General features: G+C 33.0%; 1 protein-coding gene across 4 annotated transcripts in view; it reads right to left on the reverse strand.

Annotated features, from left to right (window-relative positions):
- Positions 1–1,249: 1,249 nt before the first annotated feature.
- Positions 1,250–24,292, reverse strand: part of LOC128162660 (unconventional myosin-Id-like) — a 43,439-nt gene continuing 20,396 nt past the window's right edge. For all 4 annotated transcript variants that reach the window (XM_052825912.1, XM_052825910.1, XM_052825914.1 and 1 more), the window contains 10 exons: positions 23,779–23,911; positions 20,044–20,210; positions 19,665–19,869; positions 17,722–17,843; positions 17,397–17,498; positions 16,923–17,067; positions 8,920–9,021; positions 8,033–8,149; positions 5,491–5,639; positions 1,250–4,956 (listed from right to left, as the gene is read on the reverse strand). In XM_052825912.1, coding sequence (XP_052681872.1) covers positions 4,800–4,956; positions 5,491–5,639; positions 8,033–8,149; positions 8,920–9,021; positions 16,923–17,067; positions 17,397–17,498; positions 17,722–17,843; positions 19,665–19,869; positions 20,044–20,210; positions 23,779–23,911 — 1,399 coding nt within the window. In that variant the 3' untranslated portion in view covers positions 1,250–4,799. The remainder of the gene's footprint in view (positions 4,957–5,490; positions 5,640–8,032; positions 8,150–8,919; positions 9,022–16,922; positions 17,068–17,396; positions 17,499–17,721; positions 17,844–19,664; positions 19,870–20,043; positions 20,211–23,778; positions 23,912–24,292) is intronic.

Here is a 24,292-nt window from a genome sequence, read left to right on the forward strand (position 1 = left end):
TTCAAAGATTTACTCTGTATATTCCTATGTAAAACTTCGACCCCCCATTGTGGCCCCACCCTACCCCCGGGGGTCATGATTTTCACAAATTAGAATCTACACTACCAGATGATGCTTCCACACAAGTTTCAGCTTTCCTGGTCTTATGGTTCATGAGAAGAAGATTTTTGAAAATTTCTTGAAAATTTTCATAAATTCCTAATTATCTCCCTTTGCAAAAGGGCGTGATCCTTAATTTTCACAAATTTAAATCCCCTTAGGCTAAGGATGCTTTGTGCCAAGTTTGGTTGAAATTGGCCCAGTGGTTCTTGAGAAGATGTTGAAAATGTGAAAAGTTTACAGACAGACGGACAGACGGACAGACGGACAGACGGACAGACGGACGGACAGACAGACAGACAGACGGACGACAGACAAAATGTGATCAGAATAGCTCACTTGAGCTTTCAGCTCGGTGAGCTAAAAATGATAAAAGACACCATATCTCAAAATTTTGATCATTTACCTCATATAAATTTTATGCCAGCAGAGAAAAGTCAATATACTTAGTTTAATACTAATAATGTTTAAGCATTATCATCATTCAGTTTTTTGTAATATTGAATCAAAAATGGGTAGTAATTAAAAAACTGATAGAGGAAATTCGGACAAAAATATCTATAAAAATTGTGAATGAAATCTTAATGCTTTGTATCAATTTAATGTCACTACCATTCATAAACTGTTTTTCATTTGTCAAAGAGTTAAGCAATTTGTATTATTTTCACAATTAAGAAAATCTCAATCATAGTCTAAAATTTTTATGGATTTTTCTCAAATTTTCAAATAATATTCAATGGCCATCAACTCCAAAAGTAGGTCATTGACCTACTTTTTTGAAAGTGAAGAATAACACTACCATGTAAGGTCTATAACACACAATAGTTGGTTTTTCATTATCATCAGTGGAATTTTTTTTCATTCTGAGTAAACGTCATCCTTAACTTTATTATGTGAATTTGATAAGTTTGATTATTTCAAAAGGAGGAAGGTCGATCCGGACCCCCCCTTCCCCCGATCCACACGTGTATGTATAATACGGCGGAAATTCGTTTTCACGATGTATATTACATAACATACTCCACCAGCTCGAAATCACCAGGGAAACATAATACAGTTCACCTATCTGTTACCATGGTTACTGTCACATTCAATGTAGGTTACAAAATATATACCAAGGAGGTTCCTCGTTTGAGAGAAAAAGAAAACGTTTCATTTAGATCCTTCTCCTTTTATTAGAAAGATTCAACGTAGCGGATACATTAAAAAGGTATGTATATCGTATACTTTGTCCACAATAATAAATGTACTTATAAGTAAATATTATATGAAACAGTGGGTACAAGTGCTAGTACCAGAATTGACATACGGTATATAGAAAAATTAGGCACTGCATTTGATATGTGAATTAAGCTACAGATTTTAATACATAGAACATGTATATACAATTGGTACAAGGTACAAGAAAATCGATTTCTTTAAAATCTAAAAAAGTAAAATTTTATTTTTTACAATATCATAAATGTATGTCCAAAAATATAAACAAAAGTAATTATTATCGCCTTTCTTTCAAAACAAAGGACTCTCAGAATAGGAGTTATAAAAATCATGGTGTCTTCACGTACTTTCCTATATACATGTGTGCAGTTTAAACTTTCTTCTTCTATATAGAGACATACAAATTAACCAAATTCCTTTTTTCCCTCAATACTCATTTCTAATCATTATGTCTAAAATTCCTATCCTTTAATGTCTTTTTTCCTTTTTTCTATTGTAATAAACCCTAAGGATAAATCTACTTCAAGGCAAGCATGTGGTTAATACATGTATACATTCACAGCAGATGCAGTATTGAAGCCTTAACTTCCAATACATACAAGCAGATATACAAGTTCTGCAAAATCCCAAGTATGAAGGAGACCAAAAAGTACAGCACTGATTTTTGCCAATATATTAAACAAAATGTAAACAAAAAATTTCTCTATGGATAATGTGCCTCTACTAGACAGGCTAGAGGGTCAAAGAACCCAGCCATGACTTGCTCTGATTGATTAATAGGGATGATTGTAAGGCCATTTATAGATTGTATCAACCTCCTTAAGATGAAGATCTAGATCTCTGTATGAAGATACAGAAAAAAATAATCTAAATATTTTTTAGTTTGGATTTTTTCTTTACTGATAAAAAGTTTATGCCATAAATATCATTTAAATTTTTTTGGTAAATCTGATGGTTTATTTATTGACATTCCAGATTCCTTAACACACAAATACTGGTAAAAAACAACAGATGGTTGAATACTGGTTGAGATCATGGTGGTTTTGGTGACTCTATATCTGTCTGAATCTTTCCTTAAATGCATTTTTCATGATACTCTATTTCAAAAATGAGGAACAAGTCAGATGGATTTGGATTGAAATAAAATGAAAATGAATATAATTATTAAAGCAAAAATTGCTTGTTGGGTTGAATAATATAAAGTTCAATCCTATTAACAAACTAATTTGTAACCTATTAATTCGTTTAAAATAAAATCTATAAAAAAAATAGCATTGCCATAAATCTGATTAAGCTCAAACAGATGAATAAGCCTTTAGAAAAGAATAATCGTCTTTTCACTTTTAAATCTGTTAGAATTCCCGCCATTTATGCTATTTAAAAAAGAGTGATATTTACATGGCACCTTCAGGCTACAGATCTTTTAACAACATCAGACATTTCACAGCAGGATATCAGAGGAAATGCGGGCGGCAAAACTCCATTCATCACAGCACGCAGGGAATTATTGGAGGCAAGGGGGAACCATGGGAGACAAGCCCCCCAGAACTTGTTCAACAAGGCAGCGATGTAACAAAATGCATCAAAAATATGCCGCAGTTCTACTCTGTATAGACATATAACTGTACAATAGAAAATAACCTTTATAAAATCCATCAACAAATAACAAATAAAGCACAAAAAAATCCAACAGCATATCTGACAGTTCCTGCAGTCACATTGAGAGCGGGATAGGCATTTGCCATTAGTTGATAATTCCCTCAGGAATATTTTCCTTTGAATCGATCGAGCAACAATGCCAAAAAATTTAGAAGCAATTTCAGACGTAAATACATTAATTCCACTCCCAACTTCCCTGAAGAGAAAAAAAACTCTCTGTATGCAACTCAGCAGAAACTGCTATCAGATTGACATAGAATAAATGGAATGGATATGCAGCATTCACAGATCAAAGCAGTCAACAATATGGTGGAAAACAATAGCAAAGCAGAAAAACAGATCAAAATATGCATCAAAGACGAGATGAAAAAATGCATCATAACTACATGTCTTTTTGTACATTGTGATAAAAATGCAAAAAATAGATGATTAGTTTGCTAAATGTATAATTATAAATATATCTATATAAACATATATAATAACAGTACAGTTAGCCACCCTCTCATTGCAAGGGAAGATAACCCAGCACTGATCAATATAAGACTCAAACAATATATCTAATGAAATAGCAGATTATCAGATCCTGAAATTCTTCGATAGAATCATTTCCCAATTAAGGTGCAAAAATTACCTATCATACAATCCTACTCTTTCAACAAAAGCTCAAAGTTCAAGGTGTGTTCACATTCAAGGTGTGTTCACATGTGAAATTAAGATATAGATAGGTGTTTGACTTAAAGGTGTTACAGCAAGTAAAGCAGCCTTCCCCTGACTGTATTAACATCATCATAACCCAGAGGGTGTCTTCATATGGAATCAATGTGTAAATAAATAAGACAAATGTAGATATATGTCAACAAAATGTGTACAGTAACACTGAATCAGTGGCTTACATTAGATTGTGCTCTTAACACTTAATCTTATTTAGGATTTCTGCAAAAAAATGTGATTTCAAATTAACATAGAATATTTGATTGTAAAAATGAATTACATATACATAACATAGAACACCTATATATAATACCAATAGGAGAAATCTTAAATAAACAAATATAAAATCTTAATCTTAAAATATTCTTTCACATCACACATAGTATTGATTGTAACATGCATATGTATCAAGCACTGTTCTTGCTCAAAAACATTCCTCAATCAAGATAGTTCTGATATAATCATTTTGAGAAAAAAAACCCCAATATTTCCAGCTGTTTTAAAGGTAAATTTATGTCAACATGTGAAGGAAGAATAGAACATACTCAGAAAATACAGACAAGTGTTGATAGTAAATTAGAAGCTGCACATCTGCCCCTATATTGTAGGAGTCACTCTTTGGTTTACTTAGAACTTACAAAAACTTACAAGTAATGCCTGGAATAGACATCAACTTGTATCTACATAGATCAATGAATTATAGTGGTCTCCAATATACTAGGATCCCGACCATTTACACATGATTTCTAAACTTGGTTTCATCTTATACCACTGGTTTGATAAAGATCAACTATTCTGAACCACTGATGTGTATCTTCATTGTTTCATTGTCAAGCAAGTTTTTTTTTGTTTGTGACCCGATATACATGTAATTATCCATCAGCGTACTGCATCAAAACTGTACTGTAACAAAGGTCGGAGTTCTATCCAGATTTCTACCCATAGATCCATGTTAAGATAATAGCCCTCTGATAGGATGAAGGGAAGTGAGTGGAATATATGGTGACTATCCATAACCCAGGAACCTTGAGAATGTGAACCTCCAGGATGTTTCACCCCCAGGATGATTCACCCCAGGATGTTTGACCCCAAGTGTAACAAAGTGGTTATCATTAGGACTCTGGCCACATCAAAGCAATGTCATTTCCCTCCTTCTTAAATGTGGCTCCTCCATTCACTGCAGTCGGTCGCACTATAACTGTACGCCTTTTGCTTCCCAGCATGCAATGCACTGGTTTATTGATGGTTACCTTTATCTCTCTGCCCATCCTAAAGAAACAAAAACAACTTTGTAAAGTCTTGTTCATTAATAATGTATTAAAGAGAAAAGCTACAGTAACTGTAATTTTATTAATATTCATGGACATCAATTTTCATGGAATTTCTGAAAATTACAGTTTCAAGGATATGTACATCTGTGGCCAATGATTCTATCAAATTGAATAAAAAATGTTTGTAGAAATAAAATAATATAATACCTTTGTAACCACTCTCCCATAAGCCTAACTAATTGTTGCCTAATTTTGACAGTGACTACACAATTTGCCCCCCCCCCCCCACACACACACCCTTGCCTACCTCTGACAATGACTACATCCCCCACCCCCCCAAAATGCTGCTAACCTCTAAAAGTTACTACACAGGGTGCCCAACACCCACTCATCCCCCCCCTCCCCCCCCCCCCCCAACACACACACATACAATGCTGCCTACCTCTGACAATGACCCACCCCCCCCCCCCCCAAAAAAAAAAAAAAAAACAAAACAAAAAAAAAAACCACTAACACACACAATGTTGCCTACCTCTGACAGTGACTACACAGGGTGCCCAACACCTCACCCACCCTCTCCTCCCTGGTGAGGTTCTGTAGACAGAGAACTAGGTCGTTCTCATCGGAGAGGTGGATGATCACCAGCTGATCACTGCCCGGGGTCAAGGACACTCCAGTTACCTGGCAACACATAACAATAACAAGTGAGCAAAGGAGAAAAATGTATAGGAAAAAATATCATTATACATGTATAAATTTTGGTACATTATGAATTTATCTTTGTAAAAAAAATGAAAAAAAAAATTATCTTGAGAAATATATTGATTTTTAATTTAATCTTTTAAATGATAGATTTATAAGTCAGTAGCCATTTTTCTATGCAGGGGATAATGCTGTTTACATCAATTAAAGTTGTTTTCCCAATACCTAAGGTCTTCCTCCATCAATGATTGGTGCTGAGAGCTAAATAAACTCTGCATGTGTTAGACAGACAATTTGATGTGTTTTTTTCATAAAGGATGTTTTTCATTTTCTTGCATTGTTTACCACCATTACTATTCCCAAAAGTTAAGGTGATGACTCTAAACCATTAACTACATGATTGTATAAACTATTATTTAGTAAAGAATTGCATTAAAAGTGAAAAATTTCTTACCAATAACATTGTGACCCTTACTGATTCCTTTACATGTACATGATAATCCCTTTGTATTACCAATCATTTATAGTCCCTTTGTATTACCAATCATATATAGTCCCTTTGTATTACCAATAATATATAAATCCCTCTGTATTACAAAAGATATGTTGGCTCCTTTGTCAGGCCTTTCTATTGATCTAATATCTAACCAATGTTATACTGACCCATTTATGTATTCCCTTACCATTGACATACATGTACTAATCATTATAACCCTGCAGTTATATCATGTTACCCTTACCATTGGTCTAAAGATCCCTATGTATAACCTTTTTATACTGATCCCTTTAACATGTTTTCCCTTACGATAAATACACTGACCCCATCTTAAATTTCCTTGCCATCAATATTTTGATCTCATTGTTATCCCTTTTAATTGATATACAAATCCTTTTATAATCCTTTACTGTATATATATGTGTATCCCTGTGTATTGGTATCCTTTTAAAGTATCCCTTACATAGATAAACTGATTCCTTTAAAGTATCCCTTACATAAATGAACTGATCTAATACTAATACTATTCCCTATTATTATGCCTTCTGTCAGTTTGTCACTATATATTCAGTACTCATCTATTTTTGCATAGTATCATAGGATTTACATGTATATCGCGTAAGCATACTATGCCGAAATAGAGCACAGCAAATATTTTCTCAAGCGTCGACAGCGGGATTCGAACTCACGACGCTAAAATCATTCCAGCTTGAAGCCCAACACGTTACCACTACGCTATATTCGCCGTTATTATACCTAACGGTATTTATATATATAAAACGTAGATATACACGACTGGCATCAAGCAATTAAAATTATTCATTTTTCCAAAAACACTTCATTATTGGCGGTAATTTTAAAGTTTAAGTTTCTTATAAACTTTTGAACAAATTGATTGAACATTTTTCAAAGAAATTCTTCATGAGAATCACAAAAACGCTTTTTTGAATGACGCTTGATAAAGAATGTACAAGAAAAAAATTCAATGAGATTTCGTCTGCTATACATTTCGAGTTTTCTTGGTAAGGCCAAATGTCTCTCATATCTTGAAAAGAACATAAACCTTTGTTGACTTTTTATTGTACAACAACTTGTTGATTAAATAAACAATCAAATCAATTGATTAATTTGAAAAAAACAAAAACAACAAACGCTTGCTTTTCAAGTGAATATTTTTAGGGACTTGTTAACACTCGAACGTCACAGCTACTGATAACAAAGCACGTCAGTATATTCAACAGTCGGCATAATAATAACAATAGTGTTAAGTTGTGCATGTACTATGCCTAAATAGTAGTCAGGGTTTGATACATAGTGCACTCGCCTCCGGCTCGTGCACTATGCATCAAACCCTGACTACTATTTCGGCATAGTACATGCACAACACAACACTATTATATAATTATTGATACACCAATCCCGTTTTACTATCCCTTACCATTGATATGCTGATCCCTTAATCCTATCCCTTACCAATGATAACATAATGATCCCTTTTATAGAATCCCTTACCATAGATACACTCCCTTTATACTATCCTTTAACATAGATATACGATCCCAATGTATTATCCCTTACTATATAAAGGATGATCCCTTTGTGACCCCTTTACATAACTCCTTACCATATATACATCCATATGTTGATCCCTTTGTTATTATTCAATTACCATTGATATCATGATCCCTAAGTATGATCCTTTGTCATCGTTATACTGATCCCTTAATTCTCTCCCTTACAATGGTTAAACAGATCCCTTTGTATTATCCTTACCATTGCTATACTTGTCCCTTTTTTGTCTGTTTTTATTGATATGCTGAGTTTCCTTTAACTAATTCCTTTCCATACATATGCTGATAACTTTGATATTACTTACCATTGATATAGGGATCCCTTTTTTCATTGCTTTGTACTTTTTCTTGGGATCCAATTTGTAGATCAACTTGTCTGTGATAACAATGGCGCGATCAGCAGGCTTATTGTTCTTGTTGAACTGTCATAAGAAATAATTCAACATCAAACACTTAGGTTACCCTGATTACTACACACAAAACAAGTCAACATCAAACACTTAGGTTACCCTGATTACTACACACAAAACAAGTCAACATCAAACACTTAGGTTACCCTGATTACTACACACAAAACAAGTCAACATCAAATATTTAGGTTACCCTGATTACTACACACAAAACAAGTCAACATCAAACACTTAGGTTACCCTGATTACAACACACAAAACAAGTCAACATCAAACACTTAGGTTACCCTGATTACTACACACAAAACAAGTCAACATTAAACACTTAGGTTACCCTGATTACTACACACAAAACAAGTCAACATTAAACACTTAGGTTACCCTGATTACTACACACAAAACAAGTCAACATCAAACACTTAGGTTACCATGATTACAACACAAATATAAATAATTTGACATCAAACACTTTGGCCACCTCGATATCCTATTACACTAACTTAATCTCTTCCACAGTATCATTTAGGACTGTTGCAGTTAATGCTATTAAAAACACTCCATTCCTGTCTCCATGAGTTCTTTAAGCATTACTATAGACTAACTTTAATTCAACTAAACTGGTTCCCAATGACATATTTTTTGGAGAAGCTCCTGCAGATATTTTAAAATTTCACAGAACACTTGAGCCAGAACCATATATGACAACAGAATTGTATTAGTCCTGCAATATATGCATGGCAATGCCAATGAAAGGTCAAATGGATGAAAAGCAATACTAGTACCTTTTTGACATGGCAAGAGAACAAGACCTTGGAGAATTGATCGTGCGATTTCAGGGAGTTCATCTTCGTCACAAAATCAGCCGTGTTGCTGTTATCCTTGGACTGTAAGTTAACCAACAACAAATTAAGAAAACTTGTCATTAAAACACGTTTAACACAGAATTTTACATCAAACTAAGAATTAACCTTTAACACAAAGATCAAATGTGGGCATCAATTCTCATGGATAAAGTGAAAATTACAGTTACCTTTGTGTACATTGTGTACATTGTGTACAGTTACCTTGTGATACTTTTAGTTAATTCATGATCAATTATGATTCCATTGATATGAAATTTTGTTACTGTGGTTTCACCAATATTCTTTGAATACCAATTTTTCATGGATTTCGTTGTTTAGCTGATCCACGAAATTAAATGCTCATTGAAGTGCAATTTTTATTAACATTTTGTATTGATATGGTCATTGGCTACAAATTTACGTATCCTTGAAACAGTGATTTTTACTTTATCCACGAAAATTGATGCCCTTGAATATTAATGAAACCACAGTAGATATTGTGCTTCATTGAAAGTTTGAATTTGTGAATTGATTCAACAATGAAATCCATGAAAATTGAATAAACATTGATTAATCACAATATGAATAATCAAATAAATAAAAAATACCATATTCAAATTTGAACAGATTTAAATCAAGATAAATGATGTATTACCCAAATGCAAGAACACAATTAACAAATGAAAATTCTGGAAAAATTGTTTCATTATTTCTTATTCTTTAGGGGTCAGAAGGTTAATCACTGATTGGACAGAGGTCAAACATTGGCCAGTGTCACTGAGTGTGCACATTCAGTGTAAGATTATTTAAACCAAACTTTGAGTGTCCAAACCGTTAGATGGGACTGATCAGACACAAGATATTTACAGTGAAATCACAGAGAAACAAAACTTTACAGGGAAACCTCCTGGGACAGAGAATATAACAATAAATAGGATTTCTGCACAACACAATATTTATACACAAAGGAAATAGTATAACATGTAATGAAATTTAAGATAATTACCAATTGAAATAAATAAATTTTTAACTATATCAATGATAATAAAGCACTCAAAACAACTTGGATAGTAATAAAGGCTTGATTAAAATTTTCTAAATTACAACCAATGTTTCTTATTTACTTTTAAGTACGTTACTATCTTATATATTAAAAAAAAAATCTTTTATTATACAACAAAGAGTATATAAATGCTGAGAGAGTCACTTAGCCTGCATTTAGGATAGAACTGGTGACAGTTACTGTAATGATATTGTTATATAAAGTTATACTTCTACATGTGCTAGTACCTTATGACTACACTGGATCTAGTACATGTGGCCAGAATTTCACCTCACATTGCATGCAGTTTTGTATAAGTCTTAAATTTATACATCAATGTACATAATGGAACCCAAAAGCTATATAAACTTAATCAAGTATTTCAGTAAATCAGTATAATCAAGAAGCTGCAATAAGAATAGGGTGCCTCATAATTATTGTTAACAGGGCTATTTTTGCCCTGTGTAGTTTTTGCCCTTCAATACCTACAGTCAGTCTTAAATTCGCCCAGACACAGTTGTGTTTAAAGAAATCAATGATAATAATATAAGGGACATTGAATTTGCCCGGCTTTAAATTCACCCGCTAACAAAGAGGACAAAAGGGGACAAAAATAAAATGGGGGTGAATATTTCCCTGTATACAGTACCACATTTTTGTAGTATACTACCATAAATATATTAAATTTTCTGCAGACAAGAAAATCATTCTTGATTAAGTGAAAACAAAAAAGAATCAGAATTTGTGTAGTGATCCCAATAGTGAACTAGTGTATGCAGGGTAATATTTACCTCCATTTTATTTTTCTCCTTTCACCCTCGTTATCAGTGGACTAATTTTTGAAGCAGATCAGAGATTGTTTAAGAGAGATAATTTGATACGTAGGAATTCACTCAGTCTTCAAATTATCTCTTCTCAACCATCTCCGACCTGCATCCATGTTCGATAACTCTAAATTATCCAGATTTTATTTATTCCTACCATAAATCTTTCTTTTATATAGAAAAAATTAATTACTAGTCTTCTAGTGTTAATATTAGGATAAGTTTTCAACAAATTGCTTGACTTAGTGGTTCTACGGAATCTACTACACATAAAGTTTCAAACCACTGTTGCTCGTACCAGTATAACCCTTGATGTTTTTCTAAAATTTAATCTCAACTTGAATATTTATTCCATCCTATCCATTGTGGGCAAATTTGCGATTTTGTAAAATGAATGGATTAACCATCAATATTTACATTTTCAACTGTTTTTGTCTGTGATAACATTATGAATCAATTTTTAACCCTAAAATCCAATTTAGAATTTAGGATAAATTCAGTTGGGGCATGGTCATATCTATCATACAGCCCTTCGGGCTTTATTGGATTAGACCACACCCCGACCGAAATTATCACCTCATAATACTCAAAAAAATACTCTTTATTCCTTAAATAAATTCTTTTTTATTTCATTTATAAAATTTGAAGGACAAACAATATTTTTCTGATGAAAAAAACACTTTGAGGGTCGGAGAACCTTTAACACAACTGTGTCTGAGCAAATTCTAGATGGGGATGAAACCGTTTGCAAGTAAAAAAGGGCAAAAAATAATATTGGGCAAAAAAAGTTAAACCCTGCTTACAAAAATTAATTACTAATTAATGATTTGTGTAAATATTGTAAAAGAGTTTGTTGTTACTTGTGTCTAGTGGTCACTACAGTAAAACATGGTTATAGCGAACACACTTATAATGAATTGACGCTTACAGCCAAGTGATTTTCATTCCCCGAGACTTCATTAATTGTAGACTTGATGGATATAACGAATTACGCTTATAATGAAGCAAAATTGTCCTTCCCTTGCACTTTGTTATAATCATGTTTTACTGTACACAGGGATTGAATTTAGAAGAATAAGGGCAGACTATTAGATGTGACAAGTTCTGTCTACTGTAGCCCTATAACTGGTCACTATATCTCTACTTCTAACATCTACAACTACAGTCTAAGGTGATTCAATAAGTTTCTTCAAAAGATGGTTATTGTTATGGCTTGGCTATTCAAATCTTAAGAGAAATGAAGTTCTAACCCATTCAAGAAATGCCTGATACTGGTCCTCAATATATACATTATTTACATAGGGCTGCATAGATCAGGCCCCGGGACCATTAAACTTAGACAAGCTCACTTTTGATCTTGGTCTCATTTTTCTGCCATATATTCCTTTTGTAAAAGTGAGACTGAGATCAAAAGTGAGCTTGTCTAAGTTTTATGGTCCCAGGGCCAGGTCTCGAGATGTGTAAATTGATTTACACAGAGCTGACAATAGTTCCTACTTTATCAAAATTTCAATTTTGACATAAACATGACTTCTAGTTTGTTTTAAATCTTAGCCATTTTTATACACAATGTTTGTCATATCATTTGTTTTATAATAAACTTAAGGTGAATCTCGATATCTTGAACTTCATGGGACTGTGTGATTAAACTTCAAAAGATTAAGATTTTAAGGGATCAAAGGTGTTAAAAAAAACAAAACAGCACCCAGGTTTTTTCTAGAAATCAAGAAAATAGAGAGATTGGAGTTCAACAGAACAAGAGTATTGAATTTTCTTAGCTATATAGAGAAAAAAAATGGAACTGTGATTTCACTTGACAAGAAATCAAGAACCTCGGAGATTGAGTGTCACCTGTATTTCAAATATCAGATTCTAAGGTATGCCATAATACTCAGGTAGACATGAGTAAATAACTTTAAGAATTTCCTGCCTTTCACACCTGACAATTAAATGGCCATCCCCTTCATAATTATTTTTCTGCACATCTTCATAATAAAAGAGTCATCAGCTAATTGATACATGAATTTAGACATGCAGGATGCCAGATATTAACACCTACATGATATTTTTTACACCCGTGTGATTACAGCAGCTAATTATGTGACACAGGAAGGAACACATCTATAATTTTATTTGATAATGAATTGATATGTCATGGAGCAGGTGCCTGCTCTTTGGCCTTCTCTTGTAAAATTGTCATATGCTATGAATACTCGGATGTATAATCTAAAGAAGATGGCTAGAATGTTTGTGTATTTGCAATATATTTTGGATGTTTTAGAGTAATATTGTACTCATATCATATTTATCATGAAATGAAAAAACATCTCTTTTTTAAAATTTATATTACCAGGTAATCTTTGATATAGTAAAATCTAAATTCTAAAATCTACAAGTAAATAACAAAAGCATTTTGTAGGTGTGTTGATATTTCTATTGACATAATGAGCCTACGTGCATTGCTGCGAATACTGTGTCCTAGCCAACTATGCTTACTATCATCCACTATATAATATCTTCATAAACAGACCAGTAGTCTGAACCAGTAGCTAGTTTTTATCTAGAGTTGGATGTAAACTTGGGTATATGTATTTGTGTATATATTACTTTGATACAACAAACATTTATTTGACCCAGGAGTTGAGGTAATAATGATACAATGTAAAGAAAATGTTTCATCATGATATAATTGTATCAAATGCATATCACAACTTTATAATGAAACATAATATAAATTTATCATTATACACTTTATAACTTTTTTAATATACATAATCTAAATGTATCATATCTAACTGATGCATCATAAAATTAGCTGTATCATGATATAATAACTATCATGATGATATGACTTTACCATGCTATATGATATAACTGTATCATATTAAGACTTGTTGTTATACTTTCATGTTAAATACTGAAATCTGATTGGTTAAGACGCAATTAATAATATTTACTATTACCCTCAGCGTTAGCAACGCACTTGGCAACGGGTAATATTAAAAAATGTTACATGCGCGAAAATTATGCGTGTACGGTTCGCTGTAGAATTCACGTTATTCCTATATAAAAGCAGTAAAATTTTCTTAAAATTTTTTAAAAAGACATTCAGTATAACAAAATAAATAGTGCCTGTTTGGGAGGATAACAGTTGAAATTGACACCCCTCGAAAACCATTGTCAACCTCCGCTTCGCGTCGGTTGACAATGGTTTTCTCGGGGTGTCAATTTCAACTGTTACCCTCCCAAACAGGCACTATTTATATAATATCATATGACGGTATCATGAAATGACTTTATCATGATAAAACTAGATATCATCTAACGGTATCATGAAACGACTTCATCATGATATAACTGTATCATGATATGACTTGATATCATCTAACAGTATCATGATAATTGTCTTTACCATGATACATGATTTAACTGAATCTAAAACAAAAAACATCTGTATCATATCACATTGACAGCTATGATACACTGGACAGTGGATGTGGTTGTGTGCTTATTAAGACAGCACTGAGCTTCTAGGGACTTGATATTATCTAATGGTATCATGATATGTCTTTACCATGATATTACTGAATCTAAAACAAAAAGCTGTCACATATCATTGACAGCTATAATGTGATTGTGTGATTATTAAGACAGCACCAAGCCTCTAGCCATACCCACTCGTGCCTATTATTATCATGTACCATACCTCTGTGCCGGCCTGCAGGGGAACAAAATCATACATCAAAACTCGCATTAAAACTTTCATGAATAAAATTACCATGATACCACCCCAATAATGCCCCTGGAATCTTAAAATCCAAATGCTTTAACTTTGTAACATTCATAACTAGTAAATATAAATTCAAATCAACATTCGTTATCATCATGACTAATATTAATGATCAAATATCTAAAGATTTAAAAGAATAAATCTCTATATAAATTATCACAATTACAGTCAATTTGTATATCTGCTCATCCTGTTTATACTGAAAAAGGGTGTGTATGAGAAAAATCATACTTATTCAAACGAATTGATGGAGGGAATATGTGTATTCTATAACGTCGTCTCCATGGAACATGATACAGGGTTTTACAGGTGTAATAAATGATTCTGAATCATATAAATTGCTTAAATAATAAGTGAAAAATAAACAAAGATTTTAAACCATCCTACTGCAGATGATGAAGTAGTCACCCCTACATAGTTGTTAGATATATAAGGTCATTTAACTGACAGTAAGCTGGATGAGTGACTGTAGAGATATAAATTATCAAAATATATTTCATATACATATATCTCATTCATATAGCATTAGCATAATTTACTTTAGTAAATAACAAATACTTGAGTCATTGACTCCATTATAGCAAAATACAGACTACAATAACATTAATAGATAAAAAAGAAATTCAGCTGAAAGTTCAATCAAGAGATATAAAAAATAAATTAAGCTAAAAGTTCAATCTAGAGGAAAAAAAACAAGTTAATTTTTTTTTAACATTTACTGATAGACAACTGAGAATATAAAAATGATATGGATCTAGAAAGTTGAATGTCATCAGTTTGTCAATCCTTACAGGGACAAAATAGGTCAAGGAAAGACATGTGTCTGGTCCCGACCACAGCACAACTTGTGGCTCATAGGATGTAATGATTAATAACATGAGACCCACGAAGCGGATTACCCCCTACCGCAAGAAATGTTCATTGAATGTGTCATTAATCAAGTTAACTCACTTGCTCACAGCCTTTTACTGTGAACTCATAAATGAAATTTTTGTGTAACTATATACTTGTCTAATGATAATGAATGAAAAAACTATTTAGACATATAGTTCACCAATAATATAGAGGGTTTGACATATTACAATACTAAAGAATTATGCAATGCATGGATTCTGAGGATTTCTTTCAGTTTTTACTTACATGCAGACTTAACACTAGTATGCTATTTTATGCATACAATTCATTTACAAAATGGTTGTCAAAATCTAAGGGAAAAGTCCCTTCTCCCATTAACTGAGTAATGATTCCTAATTTGTTTCAACATTTTCTGGAGAAAAAGAAGCATTAACTTTCAGTGGACTCTGCAAGCACTTCCTGAACTGGTCATGATTCTCTGCATGCAGTTGTCAAACTATGACGTAGACAGTTTCATTTGTTTTTCTAATATTGCAAGGTGATTCAGCTATTAGAGGTCACTTTAACAAACACAAAATGCGCAGTTATTCACAAATATTTGAAAAGCATAATGTTTTGAATTAACACCTACTCCTGTTAATTAATATTCATGGATTGGATTGTGCTCAATAGTAATAACATATTTTTCTACTATCAGTAGTTTGATATGTATTTTAAAATGAAAAACAGCAGATGTTTGTGAAACACCTATGCCCCCCTCCCTTGGAGATCTCTGCAAAAAAATGAACAGAAACTGCAAATAACTTGATCTTTGTATTCATATGATAAATCTGTATACAAAATTTCATTTCAGTAGAAGCAACCTCTGCAAGGAAAATGAACGGAAACTATAATAATTGAAATTGTTCAAAGTCCAAGGGGAATAGCTCTTATCAAAAATTGCTCTATCGTATCCAAAATCAAACTTAATCTAGATATTCATATGATAAATCTGTATACCAAATTTAATTTCTGGAACAGTAGGTGCAACCTCTGCAAAGAAAATGAACAGAAACTGCAAATAATTGGAATTTTTCAAAGTCCAAGGGGCATAACTCTGTCAAAAATTGCTTGCTGTACCCAAAATCAAACTTGACCTAATATACATATGATAAATCTGCATACCAAATTTCAAGGGGGGGGGGGGCATTATAACATTTTTCATCTTGTTTATCAGAGATTAAGATCCAATTCATAAACCTCCCAAGGAGGCCAGTTCAATAAATTGAGATAAAATATATGCACATTTACCTTATATAATAGGCATGTTTTCTAATCCAAGAAAACTATTGAACACAAAAAAGGCAGCACCAAAACTGAATCTGTTCATGCTTCAAATAAATCGGACACAGGAATTTTTAGAAATCAGGGTTCTGAACCTATGTGGCCTTACCATTGCAAGGTAATTTCCTTCCCACTTCCTGCGAGAGCCCCAGTCTGACCTTCGACCCCCGATGGCTGCTGCCGCCAAGACCTTTAATCTCAGCATGGGCCATTCCGGCTTTGGGACGTCCTTCAGAATCATGTTTGCTCTCCATCTAATAGTAAAATTGTATTTCATTATACCAGCAGATTTTAACTTTATCTTAAATATAAAAATTTTATATTCCATATGTATAGTTGAGAGCCACAACACTTTTTTTTTGCTATGTATTTTCACCTCAATATCTTGAATCATTTAAACATCTACAAGTTTTTTCATTGTGAATTCAATACAGGCTCGGAGATAACAAGGTTTGATTGTATTTTTTTGATTAAATTGTTAGTGATGTTGACTCACAGATTGTGACCCAACAGGAAACCTCAGGACCAGATTCTTGACCAGACAGGAAATGGTCTTGAGGATCGACCCAATACATGTACATACCTTCCATGAACTTTCTGTAAAAGTTGGAAAAGCCCCTGTAGCCTGGATGGTGGGCGTGGCCATTCCACACTCTTCCCATAATCCCTCATTTGTTTTACATTCCTACAAATGTTATTGACTCAGTGTTTGAGTAAGTTAAACATACAATTTACATCCAGCTTATAGTAGTTTCACAAAACTGAACATGGAACAGACTATTTTCTTTCAAATTTCATTTCTACAAATGTCATTTACGCACCATTTGAATTTACTAAACACAAGACTTACATCCAGCTTAAAGTATTTATTTATAACAGAAAACTGAACAGATTGAGAATGTAGTCACCTGAATTTGTCCACCAGATTCTTGATGTACTGTCTTATCTTGTATTTCTTGAAGCGGTTCATAATCAGGTATATTGCCCTCATCTTTTTGGCCCTTCTTCTGGCATTGCCCCCACGCCACATCTTAAAGACAGGTTATTTATCAATATCAATGACCCCCTTGCGCTAACATCCTTACCAAAAGAAAGATATTAATATAAGTTGTAGAACTTGTTAATCAATCGTTGTAAAATAAATAAATTTTTATATATTATGTTAAATCAAGGTACTACATGTATAATACTGTTCTAAGATTGATTCATATGTGTCAATTATTTAAGTTATCAAAGTAATGTATTTTTATCTTAAGTCTTAATTAGCAAAAATTATAGTCTCGTGAAAGAAAATATGTATAAAATGAATTCGCAATAGTTATCATTACGAATTTGTTATAAGGATATAATGAATTACGGATATAACGAAGTAAATCCATTGGTTCCTAGGACATCGCTATAACTGAGTTTTACTGACTATTGACTAATTGACTATTTCAAAATTTGCAATCATTTATTATTTCCAATGATTTGTCTTAATCAAAGTTCTGTAAAAGTACATGTGTACTATATTTGGCATGCACAATATTTGGCAGAAATTGAATTCTCAATAAGTTAGTGTGGATTTGAATTCATTAGCATATTCACAATTTCTAAGCGCAACTATTCTTAATATACATATATGCATGGCATTTATCACTGCATTGGACTATAAAAGGAAGCCTCTTTCTGCCAAAAATGTTAAATAGAATGCACGGCCAAATGTAATACTATTACAGTAGTAAGAGTACTGTCATACTCTGACGAATGATAAAAATAACAATATGATGTTTGTAGCACCTAACACATTGCCTCATCCTCATTGATGACGCAAACACTGTTTGTTAGTTGATTAACTCTGACGCAAAATCTTGTTTTGTTAGGTTTTTTTGTTTATCACTCAGACATTACAAGTCAGTCACACAGCAATTAAGTCTATGTTTTGTAAGAGCCTGCCAGACTTCTCCCCAGACATCTTTATGATGGGTACTAAGTACACCTGATGGTACTAGTACACCTGATGGAACTAAGTACACCTGATGGTACTAGTACACCTGATGCAAGGATAAATGTTAATGCAGGGATTACATTATGACAAAATTAAACGCCAACGAAATTGTATTTGGTTTTAAAACAACGAAATTTTAAGTGTCTGGAGTATACTGCTAATAATTTATTTACCATTAGTTATCTATACTTCAATCATCTCATGACCAGTAAGAGAACCATAGAAACCTGCAGGATTTTTGTTTGATTAAATCATCACAATCTCTAATTTTCTTTCTATCCTTACGATTTTCTTCTGTTCAATTAACTAATGTAAACCAACTTTTATTCACGGCGACATTATCTCGCGTTTTAGGCGAGACAAACTGGTTCATGACGACTACTTATTACTTACTTAGTAAGCTATATCTAGACCCCTATTGTTATAACAACAATACGACAACAGCTGGTTTGCAATGAGAAATATTCACATCAACAATGCTCTTTCTTGTGAATTTCTTCACATTTTTTTGCTTGCGAATAAAAGTTAAATTTAATAACTTGTATGGAGAACTGCATTCTTTGTCATTTTTAATTTCAAAAATGACTTGCTTACAAGTCATTATAAACTAAAAATTGAAGCCATATCCTATTGATCGAATGTTTAAAATCATCTGAAGAAAATACGAAAATCAAAATGACTTTTGCACAGTCAAGTTTCCAATAATTGGAACCATTAGCCCTCTGTATATTTAGAATGCTTAAAATGTTGCTTGCACCTTCTGAAGAAAGAGGCCAAATGAAATTGAAATGAACATGTATGTCACGAAATAAAGACAAGAAAATAAAGTCATGACCAACTGTACAGATAAAATGTTATTTGTACCTTCTGCAGAAACAGGACAATGGTGGGGATCTTCTGTGACCTAGTTTCCTCGATGGAGAAGAGGGTTTGTGGGGAGCGGATAAAGACCTTGGATTTCCCGTACTTGACATCCCCCTCATGACCCAGGACCTGGAGGATCCTCTTACAGCCGTCAATGTCTGTCCCCGCAAAGGTCGGCCAGGTGTGGGGGGTGGTGCACTTGTACCTGTAAACAGAAGACAGACAATTATCATACAATATATAAAGCACCAATTTAGAAACTGAAAATTTAAGAATATTAGTACAGATTTCATGCAGATATTAATTTCTCCTGTGTAATACGGAATCAATGGTAACTGTACTGTGGGAGTCCATCAACGTCATTATAATTGTTCGTTACCTTTGGAGGAACCTGACATATGAGATCCTGAAGGCGAAGCCAGCACGTCGGACGCGGACATTCTCCATTAGCCCCAGGTAACTCACTTGATGTCGTACTCGCTCGTCGTTGAACGCGCTCGGGGATTTGATCTCGTTTGGCTTGATGCACCGCACATAGTGAGGTTCCTGTTAACACACAGATTTTTGTTATTAATAAATGATTAGAACTTCTTCATTGTAAAAACTTTATTTTTTAGCTAAATATTCTTTCTGCGTCTTTTCATTAATTTGTTACATAATTACTGTTGGTTCATAACTTTTTTTTTTACATTAACGAGGCTGGGTCTAATTAGTTCTGCCCTAGATTTTTTAATGAAATTTTTTACCTGAATTTCTACTGATATAGTTATTATTTTAAGATTAAAAAATAAGACATTTACCACACCGTTTGTTTAGGGGGTCATCTCAAAGTTTGTTAATCTTTAACATAGGACCCTATGGGATTTCACTTGAAATGTATCAATTTTGCACGTTTTTTTAAACGCCTGCCCTAGGGATTTCTTTTTCTGTTCTACATATTAAAGTTATTGCTAAAAGGCATCAAATGGTCAAATAAAAAAAACCTTTTACCTCCTGGTTTGTTCCAGGGGTCTTACCAAAGTTGATTTTTGTATGCCCAATTTCCCAGATTTGTAAGATAATGGCTATTTTTTATTTGACAAAGGCGGAAAAGGTGATCTTTATAGTATTATCAAAGCCTTCAGATATATTTAAGTAATAAAAAAATATATAACATCACATATTAAGGGTCATTTATATAAAATACATGGTTACTGTCTTGAAATATATGAATTAAGCTATATTTAGGCGGGTTAAGAAAACGTGACAGAGGGTTTGGCCTGCTGAACCCTCTTCACTTTTTCGACCTGAGCCCAAATATAGCTTATACTTCGAGACAGTTATGTTTATTCCACAATATAACATTAATTTTACGCATAAAACGAGCCATTTTCAACAAATTTCGCTGAATATCTGCAGATAAAACTATCACGCCATGGCGTCAAACAAGCAAAAAGATGACGTCACAATACAAATGAAACGCTGCGCGAAAGCGTGCGTACTCGTTCTGTACTCGGCCTCGTTAATTTAATTTATTGACTTTATTGTTAACAAAACACAATTTATGACTAAATCTATGCCTGGAAGTAAAACGCAGGGCCAGTGTCTACCAATCAAACTATTAAAAGCTGTCAATCTAACAAAATCCTCAAAGAAAAAACCTGAGTTGTCTTCTATTTTTTTTTATTTGGCAGCATTTGATCAGATTTTGCAGTGCCCTGAAAACTCAACATAATATTTGTTTGCCCTTTTGCATAAATAAATATCCTATTCTTTTCTCACTAGACTAAATCATTGGGACAGGTGTTATATATTGTCTGAGAAACTCAAAATAATATTTGTTGGGCCCTTATGCATGAAACAATTAATTAATACATGTAGTACAGGTGTTATAATCACAGGTGGGGGATACAAGGCCCTCCTGATCAATGACGCAGGTACATCATGTACATAATCAACACTCATTATGATAATAAATAAAGCTATTATAGCATAATAACACAGCTTACAGGTGTAAAACCTGTGAGGTATTGGAGATGCCATTTTTCAAATTATTATCAAGTAAACATATTGTTATGACAAAGACTAGAGAAATGCTGCAGCTAATATCCTCCAATATACTACAAATGTCAGAAAAGATTAATTTACAGAAAAGTAATAAATGTACCCATAGCTGTTGAATTTGAACAGGTGAGAAAAAACATGGCTTTTAGATATTCTTAAATTTTATACTTGTTTAAACCCACATAGATATCAAGTCTCTGGTTAAACTAAACAAGTAGCGTAACTGTGTGTATTGCCTTGGGCTGTTTCTCTTTTTGAAACCTAAATCAGGTCTTTTCACAGATATCCCCAATGTATTTTAGTATTTAAAGCAATATGAGCTGCAATTTTCATGTTGAAATTTTTTTTATGCAAAAATGTTATTTTCTATGAAAAAGACAAAAAAATCATGTTTTATATATTTCCTTTGCCATATTTTTGTAAGAAAATCCGTCGAGAAGCCTTAATTTGAGAAAAATTGAATTATTGTTGTCCTGTACAAAAATTGACCTGCTACATATTCCTTAGAAGAAAAATCTTTCTTCGGACAAACATTATTTTTTTCAAGTCTTATTTATCATAAAAGTTTAAGTTTTATACAGACTTTTCATACTAGCAGGTTTTTGCAGCAAAATAAAATTCTAAATAATACAGCTCATATTGCTTTAAGGTCAAGATCTAGTTAATGATTCCAGAGTGTCTTTTTGGAGCTTAAACCATTATGACATCCTAATTGATTTAAAAATCTTTTTCCCATACTTTACGGCTTAAAGGAATTAAGTAGAAAATTAAACAATTTTTTAACATTCTATGTTCCATCTTTTACTTATTTGTCCATCAATACATAGTTTAAGAGATAAGTACATATTAAAAAATACTACTCCCGAAAACCAAGTGTCTATAAAGTTATACAGTTATTATCTACCTCTAATACTAAAGAACTGTGTAATTTAGGTAAATATTTATATTATGCAAACAAGCAACGAACTATCCACGTGAATTATCCAAATTGATTATGTACACTTTGTTTTTCTTACTGTTTATTTAATATGTATATGTTCATATGTATAACCTATGAAACATTTGTCTCTCAGAATAAAGAACTTGAACTTGAACTTGATGTTAAATCATGGGAAAAGTAATTTCGATACCTATATTCTATTTGACATCATTTTAAAGAAGAGTTCAAGAACTTGTTTGATTCCATTTTGGGGAAGACTGTAGGAATTCTAGATATATCTTAATAGTCAAAAATGGACAAAACTTTGCTCTTTATTTCCTTCATATTTCATAGATAATGATGATTTAAAACATGATTTTTCATTGTTTTAACCATAAATTTTAGCCCCGGCACATCCTATCAAACAAAGCTATTGTTATGAAGCAATATTGAAAGAATTTATATCTTAAATTTTATAAACATGTAGGCACCTTTCATTTACTAGATCTTGACCTTAAATGTCATATTTTTAAATTCTTTGCTCTTTGTGTTCTTTGCTTATTTGTGTACCTAAGTTGTTTTTCTACTTGTGTAATTTGCTTACTTGTGTACCTAAATAGCTTAACTACTGGTGTTGTGCCTACAGTTGCTTTGCTACTGCATGTTTTTGGATTGTTCATGCCACTATTAAGTGGGGGTTTTTTGCCTGCTCATGTGGCTTAGTTGCTTTCTTTTTTTGTCTTCTGGTCTTAACTCATCTGGTAATAGTTGCTTTGTTATTGTGTGATTTTTGGCTTGATATTAAATGTGACTGAGTTGCTTTGCTATTGGCATTTTTGGCTTGTTTATGTGGTTATAGTTGCTTTAATTACTATTGAGTGGTTTTGGCTTACTAGTATTTCTATAGTTGCTTTACTAATGAGTGGTTTTAGCTTAGTAGTATTTCTACAGTTGCTTTACTAATGAGTGGTTTTGGTATACTAGTATTTCTACATTTGCTTTGCTTTTGGTGGTTTTTGCTTAGTAGTATTTCTACAGTTGCTTTACTAATGTGCGGTTTTGGCTTACTAGTATTTCTACAGTTGCTTTGCTGTTGGTGTTTTTGTCTTGCTTGTGTGGCTGAGTTGCTTTGCCACACCAGAGAGGACCTACCTTGGTTGCCAGGTTGTCGACCAGAGCTATGATGGAGTTCTTGAAGTTGGTGCCAGCTGTGATTGGTCGCTTGGTGGTCTCTGTAATGTTCTGGGCACCCTCAGGCCACATCAGCTGCAGGATATCCTCCTCACTACAACCAATCAAAACAACCATTGGAAAATAGTCACCTCAAAATAACCAATCAGATACAGTCACTCAAAACAACCATTGAAAAACAGTCACCTCAAAACAACCAATCAGATACAGTCACTCAAAACAACCATTGAAAAATAGTCACCTCAAAACAACCAATCAGAAGCAGTCACTCATAAATTTAATCAGCAACAGTCACCTCAAAACAACCAATCAGAAGCAGTCACTCATAAAACTAATCAACAACAGTTGCCTAAAAAAACCCAATCAGAAGCAGTCACTCATAAAACTAATCAGCAACAGTTGCCTAAATAAAACCAATCTGAAGCAGTCACTCATAAAACTAATCAGCAACAGTCAATTCAAAACAACCAATCAG

The sequence above is a fragment of the Crassostrea angulata genome, chromosome 9, assembly GCF_025612915.1.
Source record: "Crassostrea angulata isolate pt1a10 chromosome 9, ASM2561291v2, whole genome shotgun sequence".
NCBI lineage: Eukaryota > Metazoa > Mollusca > Bivalvia > Ostreida > Ostreidae > Magallana > Magallana angulata.